This window comes from Lacerta agilis, chromosome 11 (assembly GCF_009819535.1).
Source record: "Lacerta agilis isolate rLacAgi1 chromosome 11, rLacAgi1.pri, whole genome shotgun sequence".
Classification (NCBI taxonomy): domain Eukaryota; kingdom Metazoa; phylum Chordata; class Lepidosauria; order Squamata; family Lacertidae; genus Lacerta; species Lacerta agilis.
The window spans coordinates 28,978,939-29,001,534 of NC_046322.1; the positions used below are offsets into that span (position 1 = coordinate 28,978,939).

At 41.4% G+C, this 22,596-nt stretch overlaps 2 protein-coding genes across 3 annotated transcripts; one reads left to right on the forward strand and one right to left on the reverse strand.

Moving 5' to 3' along the window:
* The first annotated feature begins 244 nt into the window (after positions 1 to 244).
* ANKRA2 (ankyrin repeat family A member 2) lies at positions 245 to 9,073 on the forward strand. Of its 2 annotated transcripts, none has more exons than XM_033163588.1 (9): positions 245 to 344; positions 1,599 to 1,976; positions 2,364 to 2,522; positions 3,332 to 3,397; positions 4,390 to 4,487; positions 5,607 to 5,732; positions 5,891 to 5,957; positions 6,049 to 6,129; positions 6,309 to 6,379. In XM_033163588.1, exons 2-9 carry the CDS (start codon positions 1,685 to 1,687, stop codon positions 6,362 to 6,364), a joined length of 945 nt encoding a protein of 314 aa, XP_033019479.1. In that variant the 5' UTR covers positions 245 to 344; positions 1,599 to 1,684; the 3' UTR covers positions 6,365 to 6,379. The 2 variants fall into 2 exon arrangements, with proteins under 2 accessions (XP_033019479.1, XP_033019478.1); XM_033163587.1 differs by lacking the exon at positions 6,309 to 6,379 and adding an exon at positions 6,708 to 9,073 and having other exon boundaries at positions 246 to 344.
* A 2,653-nt stretch (positions 9,074 to 11,726) lies between these two features.
* On the reverse strand, positions 11,727 to 18,852 carry BTF3 (basic transcription factor 3). Its single transcript, XM_033163590.1, has 6 exons — positions 18,700 to 18,852; positions 18,157 to 18,225; positions 14,972 to 15,085; positions 14,612 to 14,813; positions 13,227 to 13,283; positions 11,727 to 12,021 (listed from the first exon to the last, which is right to left on the reverse strand). The coding sequence occupies exons 2-6, from the start codon at positions 18,223 to 18,225 to the stop codon at positions 11,975 to 11,977; spliced, it is 489 nt and encodes a 162-aa protein (XP_033019481.1). The 5' UTR covers positions 18,700 to 18,852; the 3' UTR covers positions 11,727 to 11,974.
* Between the last annotated feature and the right edge of the window lie 3,744 nt (positions 18,853 to 22,596).

Below are 22,596 nucleotides of genomic sequence, written 5' to 3' on the forward strand. Positions count from 1 at the left end.
GGTGCCCGCATTTCTATCCTATTCAGCTCATATCATCTCACCATCATTATAATTCATCCTGAAACCGGATTTTAATTAGGCCTTCCTTTTCCCACCCTTAAGGAGGGTCTAAACCACAGAGCCTTACCTTACCTCTATGTCGGGAAAGCGAAGGGAGGAGCTTTTTGTGGTGACGTAAACACCCGTCTCCTCCTCCTCCCCCCGAACTTAAAGTGTACTCCGCGAGGCTGCTTGACATTTTTCCTTCCAGGTCTAAGCGGAAGTGACGCCATGGGCCACAACAACACAACAATAACAGGGCCGCGGTGGAAGATGTCAGTGAGGAACGACGCGAGACTAGGAAGGTAAAAGGGCGGAGAAGGGGAGCGCGGGCGAAAGTGGGGGAGCGGGGTTGTGCAGACTAGAGCACCAGTCTTGGGCTAGGGGCCTGGGTTCAAATCCCCGCTTAGCCGCAAAGCCCTTCCCATCTGCACCAGCATCCCGTCTCCCACCATGGCCAGTGGGAGCATCCGAGCGAGACTGAAGCGCCCTCGCCCGCACTGACCCCCAGCAGCTGCTCTGCAGGAGCAAAAGCGCATCTCATACTGCACGTAACTTTAGCCATGGATTTATTGAATCCCCTTTCGAAAGCAGTTGAAACTGAGGACCCCGCCTTGTAGCAGCAAATTCCATAAGTAAGCTCTGTGCTGTCTGAGGAAGCACGAATATAAAAAGCTGCCTTTTGCCGTGTCCGATTCCATTCGTGCTGGCAGCCTCTCTCTCTCCACAGTCCCGTACAGGGATCTTCTTCAGCACCTGCTACTAGATCTTTTTTAACTGTAGTTGCCAGGGATTGCATGCAAAGCATGTGCTTTGCCAAACTCACTCATGATAGAAGGAACTGAACTTGTGGGTTGTAGCATGTTTTTCAAAGCATTTGTTTCGGTTTTCTGTCCAAAGGCTAGGAGCATCCATAATAATCCCATTAAAATTACTGAATGATGCACAATAATGTTGATGAAGCTCTAACAGTGGTTGGTGGTGAACTCCCAGTTTGGGGACTTAATCAAGCCCTCCCTTTCCCCACACAGCAAATTTTTCTGGCTCTGCAAGACCCCACCAGTTTGGTAACAATGGTAAAAAGAAATAAAGTACGCATAGCACTGGGGGTATAAATTGCCCCCTACAGAACGTACCCGGTAGTTGTATTCTATGATAGGGGTAAGTAGATCTGCATCTGCTGCTAGATCTGTAGGTGGTTTGCAATAGATCAGCATGTATCTCTGATTCATAGTTGTTTAACAGTAGCAGCAACAAGATGACTCACCACCGCTTAAATATATATATATTACTAAAATTAAGAGCACTTTTGTGCTGAAGGGTTATGAACTCCCTTTTGTTCTGCTACTCAGAACAAATTGCTGGACTCTGAATTCTTTAATTCTAAGAGTAAGTTTTTTGCACCAAGTTCTGGTTGGTGGATCTTGGGATCTTGGCCCACCCCTGTTCAACACAGAATAAATAATCACATCTGTTCAGAATGATGGACTTTATTGCATTTTCATTATATGTTTGTGGCATTATAGTCAATAACATTACTGTTTTATGTTCAATTGCAGATGGTCATAACCCTTGGCTGTTGAAATTTTTAAAAGAAAACTGAAGTAAAAGCCATAAGAAAACGCATCGTATAACTGAGATTTGAATGATGGAATCATCTACAAATTTAGACGTTGGATCCCAGTTAATTGTGAAGGACTGTTCTGGCAGCTATAGCCTGCCTCACATGCCAGATATTAAAGTGGAGCCTCACCTCGATTCCAGTGTTGAGGAAGGGCCAGCTCAGAGTGTTGCCATGGGAATGAAATTCATTTTGCCCAATAGGTTTGATATGAATGTGTGTTCTCGGTTTGTCAAATCGTTGAATGAAGAAGACAGCAAAAACATTCAGGATCAAGTGAACTCTGACCTTGAAGTGGCATCTGTATTATTTAAAGGTTGTGATTTAAAACTTATCTTTAGCTTTAACTATTACTGTTGGATAGATGGATAAACAGGAAAATGCTATATTGGCAAAAGAAGGCATATGCACATATCAATATCTAACATTATTCTTGTTTAGCAAGCATCTTCTGTATCAGCCTTTAACTGCCTGCTGAGAACTTTTCTATGCCACCAAGCTTATGACAGCAATTAATAAGAATACATTTTTCCATAATGATTAGTTGATGGCCTCTGATTTTAAGTTCTTATTATTATATATAAATATTATTGTACACCACTTTGATTTTCTATGATATAGTGGTATATAAATCCTTTTATAAATAAAGTAAATTTGTATAAGCTATTCTGAACATTACTTTTTTCTTGCTTTCTTCATGTAGCTGAGTGCAATATCCATACTTCTCCTTCTCCTGGAATTCAAGTAAGACATGTCTACACCCCATCAACTACAAAGCACTTTTCTCCCATAAAGCAGTCTACCACATTAACTAACAAGCACAGGGGAAATGAAGTTTCTACAACCCCTTTGCTTGTAAACTGTAAGTGATTCTTCGTGGAATGGTAAATTTAAGTTTTCATTTTGTGATCCTCCATTGGGATTACTACAAGAAACTGGTATTTGCATTCACTTTAAACCAGTCATCCAGTCATTTATTTATTTCTAAATTGATTAGGGGTAAGATCTCTTTAACTGAAAGCAGTGACTTTGTCATTCTAGGATGCCAAGATTTCTTTCAAAATAGAAAAGGGCTAGGCATGTTAGCATGCTGGAATAGAAAGGCAAAAGGCACCATACATAATGTCTTTGATATGCTGTTGCCTAAGGAATGTCAAGAAATTGTAAGCCAATTCATCATTTGTACATTGAGCAAACCTACATTATTTTTCATGCTAGTCATGTTGGGGGCAAGGACATGTAAACCTTATCCCCACCCAATGAAAATTTTATTCATGTACACTTCTGAAATTTCAAGTAAGGCATTGTTCATATACTTTCAAGACTTATCATTGTAGCCATAGGGGCTGTGTCTTTGCTCTTTTTATACAATCTCATTGAAAGTTGAAATTCTCAGCAAGCTGCTTTTTCTAACCCCGGTCCCACATTCTTGCCTCCTTTGGAATCAGGGTCAACATACATCCCTTCTTATTGGATGGTTGTGAAGGTAAATTAATTGTAAAGTAACTTTCTGTGCCAGAAATAGAAGCAGGCTGCATGACTGTGTAAGCTATGTGATCGACCTCTGTGTTACCTTTCTCTAACAACATGCAATCAGTATTGTAGTCCTAAATCATGGCAGTATTGCACCACAGAAATTGATATATTTCTGCTGGGTTTTGTTTTTTGCAGCTCTTTCCGTTCACCAGCTAGCAGCTCAAGGGGAAATGCTGTATTTAGCTACACGCATAGAGCAAGGTGAGAATTTATTTTGGTCTTTTTTTTCTGGCAAACAATGATCAGCTGTTAGGTTGGGGTGGGTCCTGCAACTGGCCCTATTCACATTTGTGCTTTATTTCATACATTTCTGTTCTAAATTGACTGTGGAAATGGCAAAAAAAAAGTTTTTTGCCTCATAGATCATGATGTCAAAACTTACATATCAGGTTTTATGTTTTCTAGTCACTCTTCTTTAAGAAAAGAAACATAGTGCAAACCTGTTTCTTTAGTGCTGTGATGCTCTGGTTATAACTCTTATCCAAGCTATCCTGTGATATTTGTTCTTTGAATTATGCAACGTTTATTGCTCATTAGCCAAATGGGCTAATGTTGAATTACGTAACAGGGCAAGGTGCATATTTCAAATAGCAGGAGGTGTTCGCCCTGGCCCCTTACTGTAGCAAGCCTTGTCTTCATTTTTAGGCCCTATGGCAGGCATAGGCAAACTGCGGCCCTCCAGATGTTTGGGACTACAATTCCCATCATCCCTGACCACTGGTCCTGTTAGCTAGGGATGATGGGAATTGTAGTCCCAAATATCTGGAGAGCCACAGTTTGCCTATGCCTGCCATATAGCATCCAGAATTTGCTTCCAAAAGTAAGTGAAGCTGACTCATTTGTTCCTTCTCACCCACTTCTGACAGTATTCACTCCATGGCATTGCCTACTTTGCATTTCCACCATAGCAGGGATCCACAAATTGTGACTTGGCTTAGTAGTCAGCTGTTATTTTTGTTTGCAACCAATTCTGCTCCCCTGCGGGACTCAAAAGATTGGGGAAGCGTGTCTCTCACTTTAAACTGACCTTTGAAAAGGAGCAGAGGGCAGCATTCACTGCTTTTCTGCATCCCTCTTTATCCCAGAATAGTAAGTTGAGACCCAATCCCCCCAAATATTCATAATAACTTTATTCCAGCATCGTATGGAGACAACAGGAGTGAGATGGTTGATCTGTATGTTTTGTTAAATAGAAAATGTAATCAACCATACGGACGAAGAAGGCTTTACCCCTCTGATGTGGGCTGCAGCTCATGGGCAGATAGCAGTGGTAGAATTTCTGCTTCAAAATGTGAGTGAAAATATGTTCTCCCCCCCAATGCATTTGTAGTGACAGTCAACAACTGTAGTGCTCTAAATCCATCAAGAACAACGCTTGTAGCCTCTGAAGGTTGTCTGAAGACCTCTTGCAAAGCCTTACATAGGGAAGTTTTTAATCTGTGATATTTTAATGTATTTTAATATTTGTTGGAAGCCGCCCAGAGTGGCTGGGGAGACCCAGCCAGATGGGCGGGGTACAAAAAATAAATTATTATTATTATTATTATTATTATTATTATTATTATTATTATTATTACAATTACATAGATGTAACAATGCTACGCTATCATTTAAATCCCAGGTTGTAATTTTCTATCTAGACCTGGTCAACACCATGTTTTATGCACAGTCTGAAGAAAAATCAGTCTGAGGGCTATTTTTCATTTTTATCTAGCCACTGAGGATGGTACTCATTTCTTCCACTTACAATTCCTGGCTGAGCATATGTCGCTAACTGTTGAAAACTGTTCTACCTCTACAAAACCTAGGTTCTGATACCCCATGAGCAGGGGCGTAGGAAGGGGGGAGTGCGTGTCATCCCTGAGGGGGTGACAAAATGGCACACTATCTCCCCTGGGAGTGACGCTGTGACTCGGGCCCCACACTACCCAAAACAGCATGGGGTTTGCATCCGCTAGGTGGACTCCATGGGCAGCTCGCCGCCCTGCCACCCCTGCGCGGCTTACCCTGCCACCGCCACTCCGGGTGCCGGAGCGGCTAGCTATGCCCCTGCCCATGGGCACTGTATCCGTCTTTCTTTCCAAAGGGCATGAATGAACAAGTCCATAAACAATGGAACTGTTTACCAGGTACAAAGAAAAGAAGCAGTATTTTGAGCTGCAACAAATCATGCTTAGGCAGTACATAAGGAAAAAAGAAGTGTAGGCAGTTGGTCAGTTGAACAAATTGTCCATGGAACTTTTGGAATCTCCTCTTCCGCATATAAAGAAGTAAATGGCTGAGCTGAGTCCAGGGTGATTTCAATACCTAGAATCTGGACAGTATATAATTGGACACATGGGGGTTCACCCATCAGGGTTTTTATTAATCTAACCCATAACACATTTTAAACCACTGCTTTTTCTGTCAGGGTGCAGACCCACAGATCCTTGGAAAAGGGCGAGAGAGTGCACTATCACTGGCCTGCAGTAAAGGATACACAGACATTGTCAAGATGTTGCTTGACTGCGGAGTTGATGTAAATGAATATGACTGGGTAAGCCCTTTACTGGAGCTACTGTTCACATTACAAACTTTTGGGTAGTGAAAGAAGGCAAAATATATGGACCCCTGTTCATATCCAGCTTGTTTGGGTCACTGAACTGTGCAAATGAATTCTGATAATATTTTTATTTCTTTTCATTTCTTTTTCAGAACGGTGGTACACCTTTGCTCTATGCTGTGCATGGGAACCATGTAAAATGTGTCAAAATTCTCTTAGGTAAGTATTATGAAGGCAGTTTTTAGCCAATAAGGGCTGTAAGAACTGCAGAATGTTTGTAAATCAATGATTTGTTTCCTGTTTTAACTAGAGCATGGTGCTGATCCTACTATAGAGACAGACTCTGGATATAATTCCATGGATCTGGCTGTAGCCCTGGGCCATCGTAGTGGTGAGTATTCAAGCACTTTAGGATCTACTTTAAGGGTTGGTGCTCTTTTTTTGTATCAGCTGCTTTACCTATTGGCAGCTTAGTGCTGTGCATGCATTGCACTCCCTTCCCCCACCCCTTGATCATCTCACTGTTATCCTTTATGCTGTAGATTGATAGCTGCTTCTTTTGTTACCTAGAACTTGGTGGGGGCAGGATAGGACTAACAAATGAGCTTGCCCCTATTTATGTATGAAGAGGCCAAGTTCCATTTCTTGGTCATGCCAGAGCAGCGATAGGGAACCAGAGGGGCCAGACTGAAATGTGGCCAACGTTCCGCAGGCCACATTCCAATGGAAGTTTTTGCCTTTCCTTAATGTGCTGCTTTTGGCAGTGATCAGATATACTAATAGTGAATGGGGCTAAAAGCATTTTACATATTCATACACACATAAACACACACACACACATGAATTACTTTTTTCGATTACTACAAACTCTGTGCAATTTCCACTTTTTCAGCTCTATTTACATCTCCAAAATAGGACAGATAACCACTTAAGAGCTTAACACTAATCATGTTTTTTCCTCTGATTCAGTTCAACAGGTTATTGAGTCACACTTATTAACACTCCTTCAAAACATCAAAGAATAATGACATTTTCGTCATGAGACAAGACTTTGTATGCGAAGAAAAACTGGGTTTTAGGACTGATCAACATGAAAGAGACTTGATTTTTTAAAAATCAGTACCATGGTCCCACCATTGTTGGAGGACGGCAGGTGGGGGAGACTCTCATTCCTTTAGGCAGTCCTAGTTTGCCACCCAAACCTAGGATTTTGGCAATGTCTGTTGGCCTGCACATTTTAAGCAGTTATTGGTTGTGCAGATGGAAAAGTTAGCAGCACTAGAGCTGCAGTGTTGAGTGTGACCTGCCACCAGCAAGCCTTTCCCTTTCAACGGTGCTGCTTTATCATACCAGAAAAAGACAGTGTACAAAATCACGATGTGGACTGCTGTTTAAGAAACTTCCTCAGCTACATTTTTGGGCAAGATAGCGCTTGACGTTTGGATTCAGGAAAACTTTCTGAGGCTTTGCTCGGGCAACACTTCTCTCATTGGTAAGATTTTAACATGATTTGGTTTCATGTATTTGGCAGGTGTTTGTCAAACCACATGTATCCTACTTGCAAATATTTCATGCAATACTGAATATTCTGTTTGGCAAAGGAATTGGAGAGAATTTCACAAAATGGTAAAATAACATACCTCCTTATTATTCATAATCTATTAAAAGCCTACTTGGAGCACTACATTAGTGCATATGCTACTGAATTGAGTCAGGCTGGTACCAGGGAATGCAGCATATGCATTAAAATTTGCAGTTAAGAACTGGCTAGGGACTCTTGGGTGAGGGTAGAAAGGCTTTCTCCCTGATCGTACTCTACAGTCAGCTTGTGTATCAGCCCACAGGTGTAACTGGACTCATTTGCTGGTGAATGGCAGAATAGGGTCGAGAGAGTTTCATCCCATTTGCATCCTGCTGCCTTTCTGTGCTGGCTCATGCTTAAATACAAGGCTGCTCTACCTCTGTATTTCTGACTTTTCCACCAAAGTCATCTGAAAATAAAACCCCCAATTAGCTAGTTTACTTGGAGCCAAAAGTTGTTTTGTAAGTAGTGAAGTTCTTTCAGGGTTATATTTCAGAATATAAGTGAGTAAATTTCCTGTTTGGATGTTTTGTTTTGTATCATTTTTATTTTTTAAAATAAATTATCAGCCATCAGCGAGAAATGTGTTTTTCAGTACTTTTCTCCAATATGCTGGATTTCTATGAACCAAGATTTTTTTGACATGAGAGAGGTTTGACTCATGTCCCTTTAATTCTGAAATGGTTAGATTCCATGAAACACTTGTGTTTTCTGAGCATATAGGGCAGATCTTAAAACTATGAGTGGAGAATGTAGTCTGGTACCTTCACACAAACAAGATAAACCTTTTAACAGCCTTTCTGAAAGGCTGAGAACCACAAACTTCGGCATGATCCTCTGCTGCAGGTCAAGGCTTATACTTAAAATGTAGACAAGTAAATGGTACATCCGCAAGAATGCATTATGACTTTGTCATACCCAAAGAGCCAAGATGTTCATATGGTCAATACTGTGAACTTGTGATTACTGAGAATTTTGCACAGATTACCATGAAATGCTGTATAAATGTAAATAAACCCTTCCCCTTTCACCCAGTGTACCTAAAAGCTGTCTAAAACAGCAATGGGACTACCTTTCGCTCCTATGCTTGCCTGAATAAGGTTGAAATGCTTAAGAGTGAACTGTAAATGTATTTAAACAAAAGTTAGGTAGTGCAATGTGCTCAAAGCCTAACAGCTAGAATAATAATTAAAACAAATATTTATTTCCAAGTAAAAGTGTTTCAGACTTAGTATAAGTTAGATTGCGAACAGGGCATCCTTTTGTGGTTACAACCGATGAAAACGAGCCTGCTGCAATGTTTGCCCTATCTCTATCGCATATTACACAGAACCATTATTCTTCAGTTAAAGAACAAAAAAAAAACCCTGTAGAAGTAACAATGTTTTATTATAAAGTTAAAAGCATTTAGCATCTGTTTAAAATGCATGTTTCCAGTAATGAAAATAAACATTTTTCTCTGAGGGGGTAATTGTGCAATATTGAACATGCAATAGGTTCCCTGTTCTCAAGAATCTGATTAGCCATAGCAGACTTTAAATTCCCCCAGCCCCAGATTGACCTATTCAAGTGTACCCCTCTATAAATTATGTCTTAGATGCACTATGTATTAGGATGTGTCTGCCAAGTTTTTGCTCAAGCTGCTCAGCTATACTATTGTTTTGATCTTGCAAAGTTGTGTCTTAGGTGTTATTACCTATTTTGAGAGTTGAAAGTTCTTCATATAGTGCAAATAAATTGTTTTTAAATGAAATTGTTTACCTTGATTTCTTCTTGAGCATGCTAAATGAAAAACACACACGGTTTTTCCTCTGTAACTATCAATGGTTGCATTTTATGCAACATTAGGCTGGGGGTGTCCCATGCCTGTTTTTATATAGCTTAAAGGTCAGATGAGACCACCCCAGGGGTTATAATTTGGCCTATATGGCCACCACCCCCCATCATATCTTCCTGCCTCTACATCTGACTTAAACTGTGGGGCAGGTAAATCTGCAACTGGGACCCCCTATGAGTTTACTCTGAATTGTTCCTTTGCAAGCAGGGCTTGCATTCAGTGCATTTTGCATTTGGTGGCAAATGCAAGCCCTGCTGTAACTGGCTGTTCTTGGGAGCTCTGTCAGTGCTGAATTTATTTTTAAGGAAGAAATTGGAGTGCACTTAAACATGCACATCTGATTCCTTTGAAACTGAAGCACCCACTGGGTTCGTTTATTCCAGTAGAAAACAAATCCTGGGGCAGTTTAGGCTTATGTCTGAATAATCAGTGTTCATGCTGTTTTTCCCCTAGCTTCAACTCTTGACTTGTTTGGAGGGAAATAAAACTACAAGCACTGCTTTGCTGCAACAGCTTGTTTCTCTCCTGGAGCAAGGAGTTTGGGTTTGAGAAGAACTAGACAGCAGCAAACAGCTCAGGCAGACTAATTAACCACTTAATACTGGGCATAACCATGGCCAATATCAGCAGGGTAGGTTTTGTAGAATATTACTTAACTGGCAGTTATACAATTTTCACCTTTCCATTGACATTTAAATGTGCTCTTGCTTGTTGAAGATAATTGACATGTACTGCTATTCCAAGGGATATTCTTCATGCGTTCATCCTTTTGGTGTGTGCAAGTCATTCAATTTATCCCTATAAGTGGCATGACTGTTATTTAAGACAATTATAGCTAGGCTTGTTCTTGTCTCCTTTATATAGATAGGATCATAGGCTGGTATCTAATGGTGCAAGTCTATTGAGAGATGGAATACATAAGAACAGGGTTGTGAAGCAATTTTGACAAACCCCCCCATATTATTATCATCATAGTCATTATTTTTTGAATTTATATACCGCCCTATACCCAGAGGTCTCAGGACCTAGAGATCTGGGCCTAGATCTGTTGCCAAGGTTAGGAGATCCACTGAGGCAGATTTAGGGATCTAGAGAGAAAATTGACTTCCCCCCCCCAAAAAAAGCTCTGTTACCTATTACTGTATACACAATTGGATACCACCTTTTGTGTAAATTGCTTTCAAATGAAGGGAGCTGAATAAACAACAAAATGTCCGTACTCCATCTGATAAAGGGGGTTTTAACACTAGGGTGTTGTTTTTTGTCCAAGTGCCACCATCTGGCTAACTAGACCACAGTAACTTATTTGTTCTGCTGAAAAAAATCAAGATCAATTTCTAAGGTACAGGAACCTAACTTGCATGGCGCAGGTGCTCACTAGCGGCTTCTACTGTATGTATTTGCAGTTCAGACACAAGAGAAAAGTTCTTATTAAATGTTTTTTTTTCCTATAAGGAGCAGTGAGTATTCTCCAGAGGCTCACAAAACCAGATTCCAGTTCTAATTTGCAGAAAAAGCACAATGAATCTAACTCCATTTCTGTTTTAACAAGCCGTCTGCTGCAAGAAGAGCAGTCACTTTACAGCAGGGCAAGCTACCCTGTGGTCCTCCAGATGGTGCTGGAGCAAGACTGCCATCATCCCTGAGCACTGGCTACACTGGCCAAGGCTGATGAAAGCTGGAGTCCAACAGCATCAGAGGTCAGATTAGCCACCCTTCATTTCCAGCTACTATCTTGTTGCTAACATTTAACTCAAACTTGACACTCAGGGGCTGCCTTTATTGTTTAAACACAGGGGGGGGGGGCTGGAATACGTAATTTTTTCTATAATTTGAATGTGGCAGTTACATTTGCATTAAACTGCAAATAAAGTTTACTATTTCCACACTCAAAGCAATGCAGCTCCCACTAACAGAATTAACAATATGTTGCCCGTTTTTTAAAGTGACACAAGTTTCCTAAGATTACACAATTGTTCTCTGCTTGTTTGTATTGTAGAAGTCAACCTCCTGAACAAATTATTTTGTTGTGACAGAGCGTCTTGTGCACTCTGAACATTATGGTTACTTCTGATGACAGATTATAGAGGTTAGACAGGGAACTCTTGTCATATGAACAAGAGAGTTCCTAAAGTAAATCAGAAAGGTAGGGTCCTGTCTCAATTAAATATTCTACGACAGTCTTCATGCCTATAACTAATGGATTACTATCTGACAGCCTATAATCAGAACTATTAATGCTTTTACCTTTGACAATCTGGTTGTGTTTCTGCCAGTGACCTGTATTTGATCTAGGCTAGATTAGGACCACTCTCCTTAATTTGCCTTCTTCTGACATTAAACATGCTTCACTTTTGAGCTCTGTTTGTACTACATATGCTGGCATACGTATCCATCACTGAAAATTATACAAAGCAAAACAGGAATGGAGACAGAAGAACTTGGAATATAATGGTTATTCAGTAAATTAATAACACATTCTGATTGGGTTTAAGTCAAGGTGTTCCATTTTACATCAGAACTTTCGATAAATACATTCTTATCCATGTACAAAATACTACTAAAAGTATTTGCCTAAACATTTAGTCTTTATTAGCATTTTTATGTAATACTTTTCAATTTTGTGTATTTTCAACCCAGCCGTGAATAATTAAATGCTCCGTGCACTAGCAATAACTGAAGAGAGCTGCAATTTGAAGGAGTTTCCAATTAGAGATCTTAGACTTCTTAAGATCAGTACAAAAATGTTACAAATAAAAAGTCACAATATAAAATAGCAGCTCCATGTAATGTTCAAGTTTTACTCAAAGTGGCAGTTCAGTTTGCTTCGTTCTTTGATGCCTCATCAAAGTTCTCCACAAGATCTGAAAAGGAGAGTTAACAACAGTCAGGCTTTTAACACACAAAGAATCAGCACTGCCATTTCCAAGTATTTCATCCTAAAAGCCAGAGTTTGCTGAAATATAAACAAGTTATCTACCACAGAACATTAAGCATTAAAGCCCACTGGACAAGTACCCAACTATACCCATCTGTAACTTTCCAGTTATTTTCTGCAATCCAGGAAGTAGAAGTGAAACTTAAGCTCTATTCAGGTGTTTTAAATTTATCAGATGATGAGGGAGAGCTAAGATGAAGATCCTAGCTCTACCCCTACCCAATCACCCACCATCAGCCATAGGAATAAATTCTGCAGTAAGGATCCTTTCCATGCATGTAGACTCCCTATGCAATTTAAACCCAATTTTTCCAGGTCTCTAAAATCTCATTGGAAGCCTACATACTTCAGAAGTTATACCTCAACTCATGTGAACCAACAGGAACAGCAAGAATGAGACAGATCTAGAACAACAAGAATGAGACAGACACTCATCCTCACTCCTTTCTATGCATGAGGGAACAGTGCTTTTGTAGTTAGCCAAAATGTACTCTGGCAGGTAAACCACCACCATGTTCTCCCCATTCTTCTCCTCAACCTGACAGATATCAGGTCTAAAAGACAAAATAGGTACTTGGGATCTGCTTTTGAACAGCCAGCATCTGGAAAAGTTATTGCCCCATAGGCAGGCCTATTTCAGTTTTTCTATTGTATCTCACTGTCATCAGATATCCCAGGAACAAACATAATGACTAGAAGTCAAATGTGCCCCGTGTGAGTGAAAAGGCACTTCCACTCATACAATTTTAGCAATTTCCCTCTTCTAACTACAGCCCCTATGCACCATCCAAGAGTTCCAACCCTCTGATTTTCAGACACTGCAATGAGAAAGAAAGTAAGGAAACCTCATTCCATGACCAGAACTCTGCTCTCGAAATGCAGTGTGGTACCAGAAACTACAAAGTCAATTACCCAAATCATTAAGATAAGCACAGAAGCAAACACATCAAGACCTAGACTAGAGCACTAGATTTAAGCATGAACCAGAGAACTGACTATTCTTCCTGCACATATGTATTTTGTTTCATTATTATTGTTACCTAAATGCCATAACTTTCTCTTCAATACCTTGTTCATTCGTCACACTCTCTCATTACTTTTGTAAGAAAAGAAATGAAGACTTATTTTTACCTGGAACTTCATCATCATCTTCCTCACCAGTAGCAAGAGGTGCTTTTCCATCCACAGCTGTAATCACAAGCATATTGACACAAATGAGACATTTCTAAGTAAAGCTTTCCCAAAACTAGCCAAATTTGCAGCAAAACACAGTAACTGATTACAACCCTGTGCCCACTTACTTGGGAGTAAGTCCCATTGAACTCAGCATGACTTATTTCTAATTATCTTGGCTTCTACTGCATGTGCTTCATCCCTAAGTACCCACTCTAGAATACTGTGCTCATCAACCACTCCCTTCCACAGTAGTCCACAGCCTTTAACTGCATGTTTTTTGCAAGAATACAGCCAAAGCAGAGAACCCCAAAACGCTATCTGACAAAACAGAAACAAGCAGTCAAACTTCAGTCATGAAGAGGTTCCTTCAAGCGAGAAAAGGCATTAAGTCCCATATCCATCCCTTTGAGAGGAGCTTCTGAACTCATCCTCATATTCGGGGAAGTAACAAATCAAATGTATTTGAAGAATAGCCATTTCAATCTAAGATTCTTTGCAGGACAAAATGAAGAGTACCCCAAGCACCATTTGTTTCTAAATATAACAGCTGAAAATATATTTTGCTTAAATGTGACCTGTCCCAGCTACATGCACAAATAGGTACTAATTAGCCAATTTAGCCATGGTTAAGCTTCTCAGTACTTGTTCAGGTGTTTCCCTATGGGATTGTCAGAAAACAGTTTTTTCCTAACCACCCCAAGCAAGTGGGATTTCGTCTAATGTTAGAAAATAAAACCCTTTCAATTGAGGAGGGATCCACTCTCTCTCCATGGTACAATCCTCTGGGGAACGTTATATAAAGGACAACATCTGAACAGGTTCTCTATTTCAGAAGCTTCAGATAGCAACTGTGAGAACAGCATTTCCCAAACTTGGGTCTCCAGCTGGTTTAGGATGACAATTCCAATCATCCTTAACCACTGGTCGTGCTAGCTAGGGATGATGGGCGTTGTAGTCCAAAAACAGCTGAAGACCCAAATTTGGGAAACACTTCTTTACAACAATAATAGCCTTCTTAGTATAATTCAGGGCTATGGCACTATGACTAAGAAGCTTTGATATCATGTCTTGTTTCTGAAAAGCAACTGGCTGTCCCAGCCACCAGCAACAGCAGCACACACACATCAAATGAAATTAGATTGGCAGATATTGTCTCAGTGGCTTCTCTAAGAGAGGTCACTCCTGTGGACACCCAAAGCCAAAGTCTGAGCATCATCCAAACACTCCAAGTACATATAAATAAAATTAAGAACATTATAAAGCAAGCAAGCAAACACTGCAAGCCCCATGTTGGTGCAAGAATTTTAATTCTCAGAGTGAGTCTTCCAAGTTCTACTCACGTTGTTTGGGCAGAGCCTCTGCTAGTCTCCTCAAACTGGTCAGACTATCAGCACCAAGCTGGTTTAAGATGCTAGGCAGCATTTCAGTCAGCTGCTTTGTCTCAGCATGGCCTGTGATTGTGAAAGTGTTAGCTGCTAAAGATGCTTGAACTTTAGGGTTGTTGAAGTGGATGACAGTGCCCTGGTTGGTAAACATGTTTACCTGCAAAACAACACAATTTTTTTTGAGCAAGCAAACTTGCAATCACAATGAACCTTAAAATGAAAACTACAGTGATAATATTCTCAAATTAGTTAAAAACAGCACTTCTCAGAAAAGAGAATTAATGAAAGCACCATAAAAACAAAAAAAGTAGTTACCTCTTCAATACCAGAGATATTATTTACTCCAAGTTTCTTTAATGAAAACTGAAGCTTCTTGTCATCTGCTGTTGCTGTTCTGTGAACCACCTTCTTCTTTCTACGGGCAGTACCCTATGAATAAGGAGACTAAATGTTAAGTCCTCTCAAAATGTATGAATTCCAAGTAGCAAAATGGCATGCAACTCTATTCTATCCCTGGCTGTAAGTTAGTAAAAATGTCTATTTCAGAAGCTAGGCAATGATACCATACCAGTTACTAAAGAGAAGTGAGTAACCACTAACCAACTAATTTCTGTTCGCAGGAACTATGAAAGCAAGGCCTCAAGTAAATATTTGTCTGGTGGCCTCTGGCAAGAAAGAACCTCCCTGCAGAAAGCAGGCAGAGTAGCTTTCAAACACTCAAGATTGACACTTGCTATTTTCTCAAGTAAGCAACATCCCACAAATGAGCAGCACCAGTATATCTAGGCAGATACCTAAAAAAAAATATTTCTTGGATAGCACTGACTTGTTTCTACAGATTTTGCTGCAACACCAAATTAAGATTAGGGTTTTGTTTTTGTTTTTTCATTTTGGTCATTTACTTTAATCTAAATAATTTATCAGAGCAGATGTCTGGCTGGAGGGGGAACACAAACATTCTCCAGAGAAAAGAAGAATTAAGCATAACCGTTGCCACACCCTCTAGGTTTGTCTGTTTTTTAACATTAGAATGAATCTCATATACCACAGTCCAGAATTAGAAGATAAAGAGACAAATGTTAGCACAAGTCAATTTCAGGAACTTTTAGGAAAATTTTCAAGAAGTTACATCTGAGGTAAAGTTATGTTGCAGAAATCAGAGGAGTTTGAGGAAAGAAAAAAAGGTGAAGTAAACTGAACAAAGAAGGAAAACCAAAAAGGTACAAATCGAATCCATTAATCAATTATTTTTATTTTATTTTAACATCAGTGGTTCAGGAATTCTACTTTAGCCTAATCTACCATCAAAATCATGGGACGCGGGTGGCAATGTGGGTTAAACCACAGAGCCTAGGCCTTGCTGATCAGGTCGGCAGTTTGAATCCCCGTAACAGGGTGAGTCCCAGCTCTTGCCCACCTATCAGTTCGAAAGCACGTCAAAGTGCAAGTAGATAAATAGGTACTGCTCCGGCAGGAAGGTAAACAGCGTTTCCGTGTGCTGCTCTGGTTTGCCAGAAGCGGCTTTGTCATGTTGGCCACATGACCCGGAAGCTGTACACCGGCTCCCTCGGGCAGTAATGCGAGATAAGCGCCGCAACCCCAGAGTCGGACATGACTGGACCTAATGGTCAGGGGTCCATTTACCTTTTTACCATCAAGATCAAACAAAATATGAGGCAACAAATTATCATCACTAGAAAAATTACCCTTTATGGATGCCTAAATATCTGCCCATAAATATTTGCCAGAACAGATTGTCTTGTTTACTAGCTAAGCAAATATAGGTTAACTGTTAAGAATAAAATAGTAATTATTAGCAGTTCAACTACCATGGCTTTGCTATATAGCTAATAATTTTTTTGTAAATGTTAATGTTAGTGCAAGCACTATTAAAGTAGAAATTATTTTAAATAGAACAAAACCAACAAGATCTGTAGGTTGATGCATTTTTAAGCCTCACAATAGTAATTACTTGTACTATATTTTAAAGGCCAAGCTTGTTTTACTTCAATTACATTGACAGACACCTTAAAGTAGTTAGCATAATGAAAATTATAGGTTCCAGCAGTAAAGCACTTATGTTCAGACCTGAAATTCCACTGGCTCCACCTTGATTAAAGACAGGTTTCTGATGCAAGTTGTACATAATAAAAGCTGACAAAAGTATTAGGTAAAAAACTGATGGCTGTATACAACACATTAGGTAGTTTAAACCTTTACAGCAGAATCCTAAGCATGTTTCCTCAAAAGCTAAGTCTGAGTTCACTCTCAAGCCATGTGTTTCATATTGCAGCCTTGTAAATTATAGGAAATATTGCTGTTACACAAAATCCTATGGCAACCCTACACCATAAGTAAAAGCATTTTCATCTGCCAGCCTTTTACCAAGCTATCAACATCAATATTTGAACACAGTTATATTCTTTGTGTTCATTCAGGCATTAACAATATTGTGAAGAGTGTACATTAGAAGAGCTAATGTTTATGTTTAAAGTCAGCTAACTAATAAGCATTTAAGCAATAGTTATTTTGTTATTTCTTATTATCACCCTCCCTAGGGAAAACAGCTTCTTCCATCTCTTTTTGTTATCCTTACAAGCATCCTTCAATACAGTTTGGGCTAAGGGATGGTAAATGGCCCAGATGCATCCAGTGAGCTTCACAGCCGTGTAAAAATTTAATACACGTTTCTCTGGCTCAAGTCCTGCATGCTAACCATTACTCTACATTACTTCATCAACAGCATTATGAATTTGGGGTGGAGGGAAGTAGCTGAGTATGTGAGATCCTTTTCTAAACCCTAGATCCAGCAAGTGTTGAAATATAAGCCAGGTTAGCTTCCTGTGTTGAGGTGAGTGCCTGAGTGAACATTAAGAGAACAAAGGAAATGGGGCTCTGTGCAAGACAACAAATGGGTGGGGCCCCACCAACAACTTAGAGATGGTTAGAAGGGCAAAGCTTCAGTTGAGAGTTTGCAGAGATGTGACCTACAGGAAAAAGCAGCTAGCTAGAGAGAGAGTCAGAGAGCAATGTCTGATGACTTCTTTTAACTCCAAGCTGCAGTTATGGGAGAAACATGACTCCTTTGGGTTGCTGATGCTGTTAACCTCTTCATCATAGGGTCAGTCTGTATAATGTGTAAATAAACCATATATCATAAAGATGCCACAGTCTCCGCTATGCGCCCCAGTTCCAAAAGGAAACACAGACCCTCAGTAAGTGCCTGGAACCCCTGAAATCTCTAGGAGATTGGGGTGGGGTGCAACAATATATTACATACACCTTAGTTCAGGTATAACCTCCTCTTCCCCTTCAAACAAAATCCTAATTGTCTTCTTCAAAATACAGGCTACAGAAAAAACTGTAAAAACATAAATGCAGCGTTGCTAGACAATATATATATAGCCTCTACAAGTACTGTAAAATGCAGCAGCCGCAGCCAAGCTGAAAGGAAACACGAATTTTGGAGACGCAGCGAAGATGAAACGAGGCAACCTTACCTTCCCACCGATGCGCACTTGAGCTTGAAGCTTAGCTAGTTTTTCTTGATTCATGATAGTTTCTTTCATCTAAGGGAAGAAGAACAGACGTGAGGCGATTAGGCGGGCGGCACCCAAGGAAAGAGGCTGGAGAGGGCCCGATGAGCCCGGCTATCGTGGCGGGCGGCGCCCTCAAAGCCTCCTCTCCCTCTTGGGCCCAAGCGAGGAAAGAGAGGCCTCGCCTCACCCTCGGCCGGACTCCGGCCGTGAGGAACTTTCTGAGGTGAGGAAGGCAGCCTGCGCCATCGCAAGGAATGGCCTTCAAGCCAGAAGAGCAGCTAGACCGAAAGGGGATCCAACACACACACACACCCGGAGGCCTGGAGAAAGACAGGAGCACCCAGAGCCCGCTCCCTCCACGCCGAAGCCCGCGGCTTCTTCCCGGCTCAAAGGCCTCAAGCGGCTTCTACCAGGCGCACCTGCGGCCGCTGCTCCCACCTTGGCCGCCTCCACGCCTGCCTATCTCCCTTTCCCCACCTCCCTCGGGTGTCCCTTCCTTTGTACCTTCTCAGAAGGAAGCGCCCCGACCTGGGCAGGGCGAGGAGCTGAAGGGCTGCGGCCGGGAAAGCGCAGAGCCTGACGTGCGCACGCGGAAAGGGACGAAGATGGCCGCCGGAAAGGAAAACAGGAGGAGGCGGCGGCGGCGCCGTGACGAAAGCCATACGTCCTTACGCGCTCACGCGCTCACAACCCCAGCGTTCGATGCGCATTCTGCGGAGTCTGAGCTTTAGCGCGCGTGCGCGAGCGTAGTTGGCGCTCTCTGCTCCCGCCTTCCGGAGGCGGGCAGGTAGGCAGGCAAGTAGGGCGGTGTGGCGCGTGGCCCCCGGGAGCGAGAAGGAAGGAAGGAAGGCGTGGGAAGCGAAGGTCCTGGTCGCGGGACGGCTCAGCTTGGCCGTGGATTGCCTCGCCGCCCAGCAAAATAACGACTTTCTGTTTACTTTTCTGTTTTATATATCTATACAGTTTAATGCCTTTACTACAGCACGGTCCAGAATGCTCCAGAATTAATACATTTGTTTATCCTCCAGGAAGCACAAGGCATTTGCACAGGCGTTTTTGTTTTTTTAAAATAAAATTTATTATATTTTCCAACAAGATAACACATACATAAAAACTTACACTACACACTATAACAAAAATTAACAAAAATACAAAATACAAAAATCACAACAAAAATAACAATAGCCACAAAAAACAACTAAAATAACTTTTTAAATATTTCCCTATGGAAAAAGCTCCCTGCAAGAAGAAAACAAGCACAGCAATAAGCAAGCTGAACCTTCTTCCCTGATACTCTCACTTTTTTTGCTTGCAGGGAGAGTTTGGGGAGGCAGTAACACCCGGCACCCCAGCATTACATCCAGAAGAAGTGCAGTCTACTAGATCATACCAGGATCTGCCACCCCTTTCTTGTGCATGCTGATGACAGCTCTCGAGGGTACAGGAATGTGGCTGAGTTACAAACTCACAAAGAACATTAGCCAGAATCACCAGATGCAAAAAGTACAGTACTAATGAGATGCAATCCAACACTGGTACAACAGTTCTCAGTTCCTTTGTGAGTTTCTGTTTTCCTTATATAAACATAAGATGCAAGTAACAATATCTACCAAGTGTTTCTGAAATGCTTATTTGCAAGCTAATTTCTGTGGAAAATAAATAGTACTTTCAGTGAAATGCACTCAGACTTGGAATGACTTCCAGACACAAGCGTCAAACATGAATCATCTCTGTATTAATGTTGCATACAGATAATCAAATGCACCTTTAATTACCAGATGTTGATGGCAAACAAGGGAGTGCATATCTCCATCCTATTCCTCTTTTGGGTTTCCTAGGCGTATCTGAGCAGCATTGCTGGAACTTTGACCCTAATCCTACAAAGCAATTAAAACTACTTGGACTATCTTTATCTTATGACCTGAAAACTTTGTTTTCTTTTCCTTACTATGAGCATCTTCCCACACCGTGAGTAAAACTTGGTAGGACCATCAGGGACTGCATAAAATAGCCTCACAACATAAATCTGTGCATGTCTATTCACGAGTAGATCCATGGGGTGAGGTGCATTAAGTGCTTGAAATTTTACATGTTCTTGTAACTTGGTTGTGTGTCAGTTTGTACATGTGTTCGTGGTTGGGGTTGGCTGTGGTTGGGGCTTCCCTGGAAACTTAATAGGAAAGCAAGATCAGCTGGGGCCCCTCCACCCTATGTTCAGGTTGTATATACGTGTAAATAAAACCATTTATCCTTAAGACACCACAGTCTCTATTGACCTTCTATTCAAGGAAACCAAGAAGAAGAGGAGATTGGATTTGATATCCTGCTTTATCACTACCCGAAGGAGTCTGAAAGCGACTAACATTCTCCTATCCCTTCCTCCCCCACAACAAACACTCTGTGAGGTGAGTGGGGCTGAGAGACTTCAAAGAAGTGTGACTAGCCCAAGGTCACCCAGCAGCTGCATTTGGAGGAGCGGATATCCGAACCAGGTTCACCAGATTATGAGTCTACCGCTCTTGACCACTACACCACCCTGGCTCTCCAAACCCTGGAACCCTTGGAGTCTCTTGCTGCTAGGAGATTAGGGTGTGGACAGCAATACTTTATGCAAAAAGAATGGAGTCAGCATACTATGAAGGACTGGTTGGATATTTATGGGACTACTACACTCATGGCAAACCTAACACACTCGAGAAGAAAACAGGGTTGGAACACATTTAATGAAGTATTGCGGAAGCAGTAAACCCCAATACGCTATACTGTTTTTCATCAGTTTGTATCATTTTTATATGCAGTAGGTTAGAAATTAGAGAAGTTAACTTTTCTGCTTCGATAACTCTTCCTCCTGTGAAATAATTGCTTGTAAACTTTGTGAAAACTGGAATGACCGACTTTGTTTCTGCATCTCTATTAATAAGAAAATATGTAGCTCACATACCAAAGATGAAGGAATAGGAAGCAAGTCAAAAGCAAGAAGAGACAAGGACTCAGTTGTCCAAATGTTTCATCACCATGTTGCAGGAGGAGTTTTCATTCTTCTGCCAATGACTTCTCCCACACACACAAAAAGCCGCATATATTTTATCCTCACAACAACCTTGTAAGGTAGTTTGGGGGGCTAGCCAGGTTTTTTGCCCTGGGTGAAGCCTCCAGAGGCTATCCCTGCGTGTGGGAGGGTGCCAAACTGAGTCTTTGACCCACGTGAAATAAAGCCTCGTCTCGCCCCTGGTTTATACATGAATACAGTGTTTGGCTGAGGGCAGAATTGACCATCTCCTATTCCAACGCTCTAAACTTTGACCCTAATCCTACAAAGCAATTAAAACTACAGTACTTGGACTATCTTTATCTTATGACCTGAAAACTTTGTTTGGCTGAGGGCAGAATTGACCATCTCCTATTTCAACGCTCTAAACCAGTGTTTTTCAACCACTGTTCCGCGGCACACTAGTGTGCCGCGAGATGTTGCCTGGTGTGCCGTGGGGAAAATTCCAGCCAGAATATCAGCTTTGTGTTCAGCCAAACAGGCCCTGGTTGCACACTGAATAAAGTATTTTATAATTTTTCATATTTCTGTTTACTTACTATTTCATAATAAAGTAATTATAAAATACTTTCTTTGTGTTTATTTGATTCCTATTCAAGAGAATTACTTTATATATAGTCAATATAGGCACAGAGTTAATTTTTTTTAACATTTTCTAATGGTGGTGTGCCTCGTGATTTTTTTCATGAAACAAGTGTGCCTTTGCCCAAAAAAGGTTGAAAAACACTGCTCTAAACACCACACCACTCTATATGCTTTGCAAACTCTCGGGTTACACTCCCGGACTAACTCCCATCGTGCGTCTGGATAGGCTGACAGAAGCAAAGCGGTTTTCAACAGGCGTCTAAAGCAATCTGCCGTGAGGACGCCTAATGGCAATGCTCTTTAATGTTTGACTCGCATCCGCCCTAGGTGACACCGGTCAGTTCCACGGAGCAGCCCGTCGATCCCCGCGGGCCCGTGGCCTCTAGATGGCGCTCTTCACTTGCTAGGACCTCCAGAGAAAATAAGGGAAGGAGATTTGCTGCGCGAGGAGGGAAGGAGGGTAATTGCACAAGACAACCACTAGAGGGAGGATGCAAGATCACTTGCCAGGTACCGTCTGAAGCAAGCAAAGATTTAGCCCAGAGGCCGTGACGGCGCTGCTCCCTTCCTTGCGCTGGGAGTTTCTGGAGAGCTGGCAGAGCCCGGGGCTTTGCCCGTCTCTCCACACTCCCGCATCCACCTCTACTCGCCTATCTCCTGGGTGGCTTTGGGTGCTTGCTGCGCCTCCCCCTCCGAGGTTTTGGAGGAAGGGTGAGAGATGTGATCGATGAGCTACAACAGGGAGCTCCTAAACAGCCTTCGCCAAC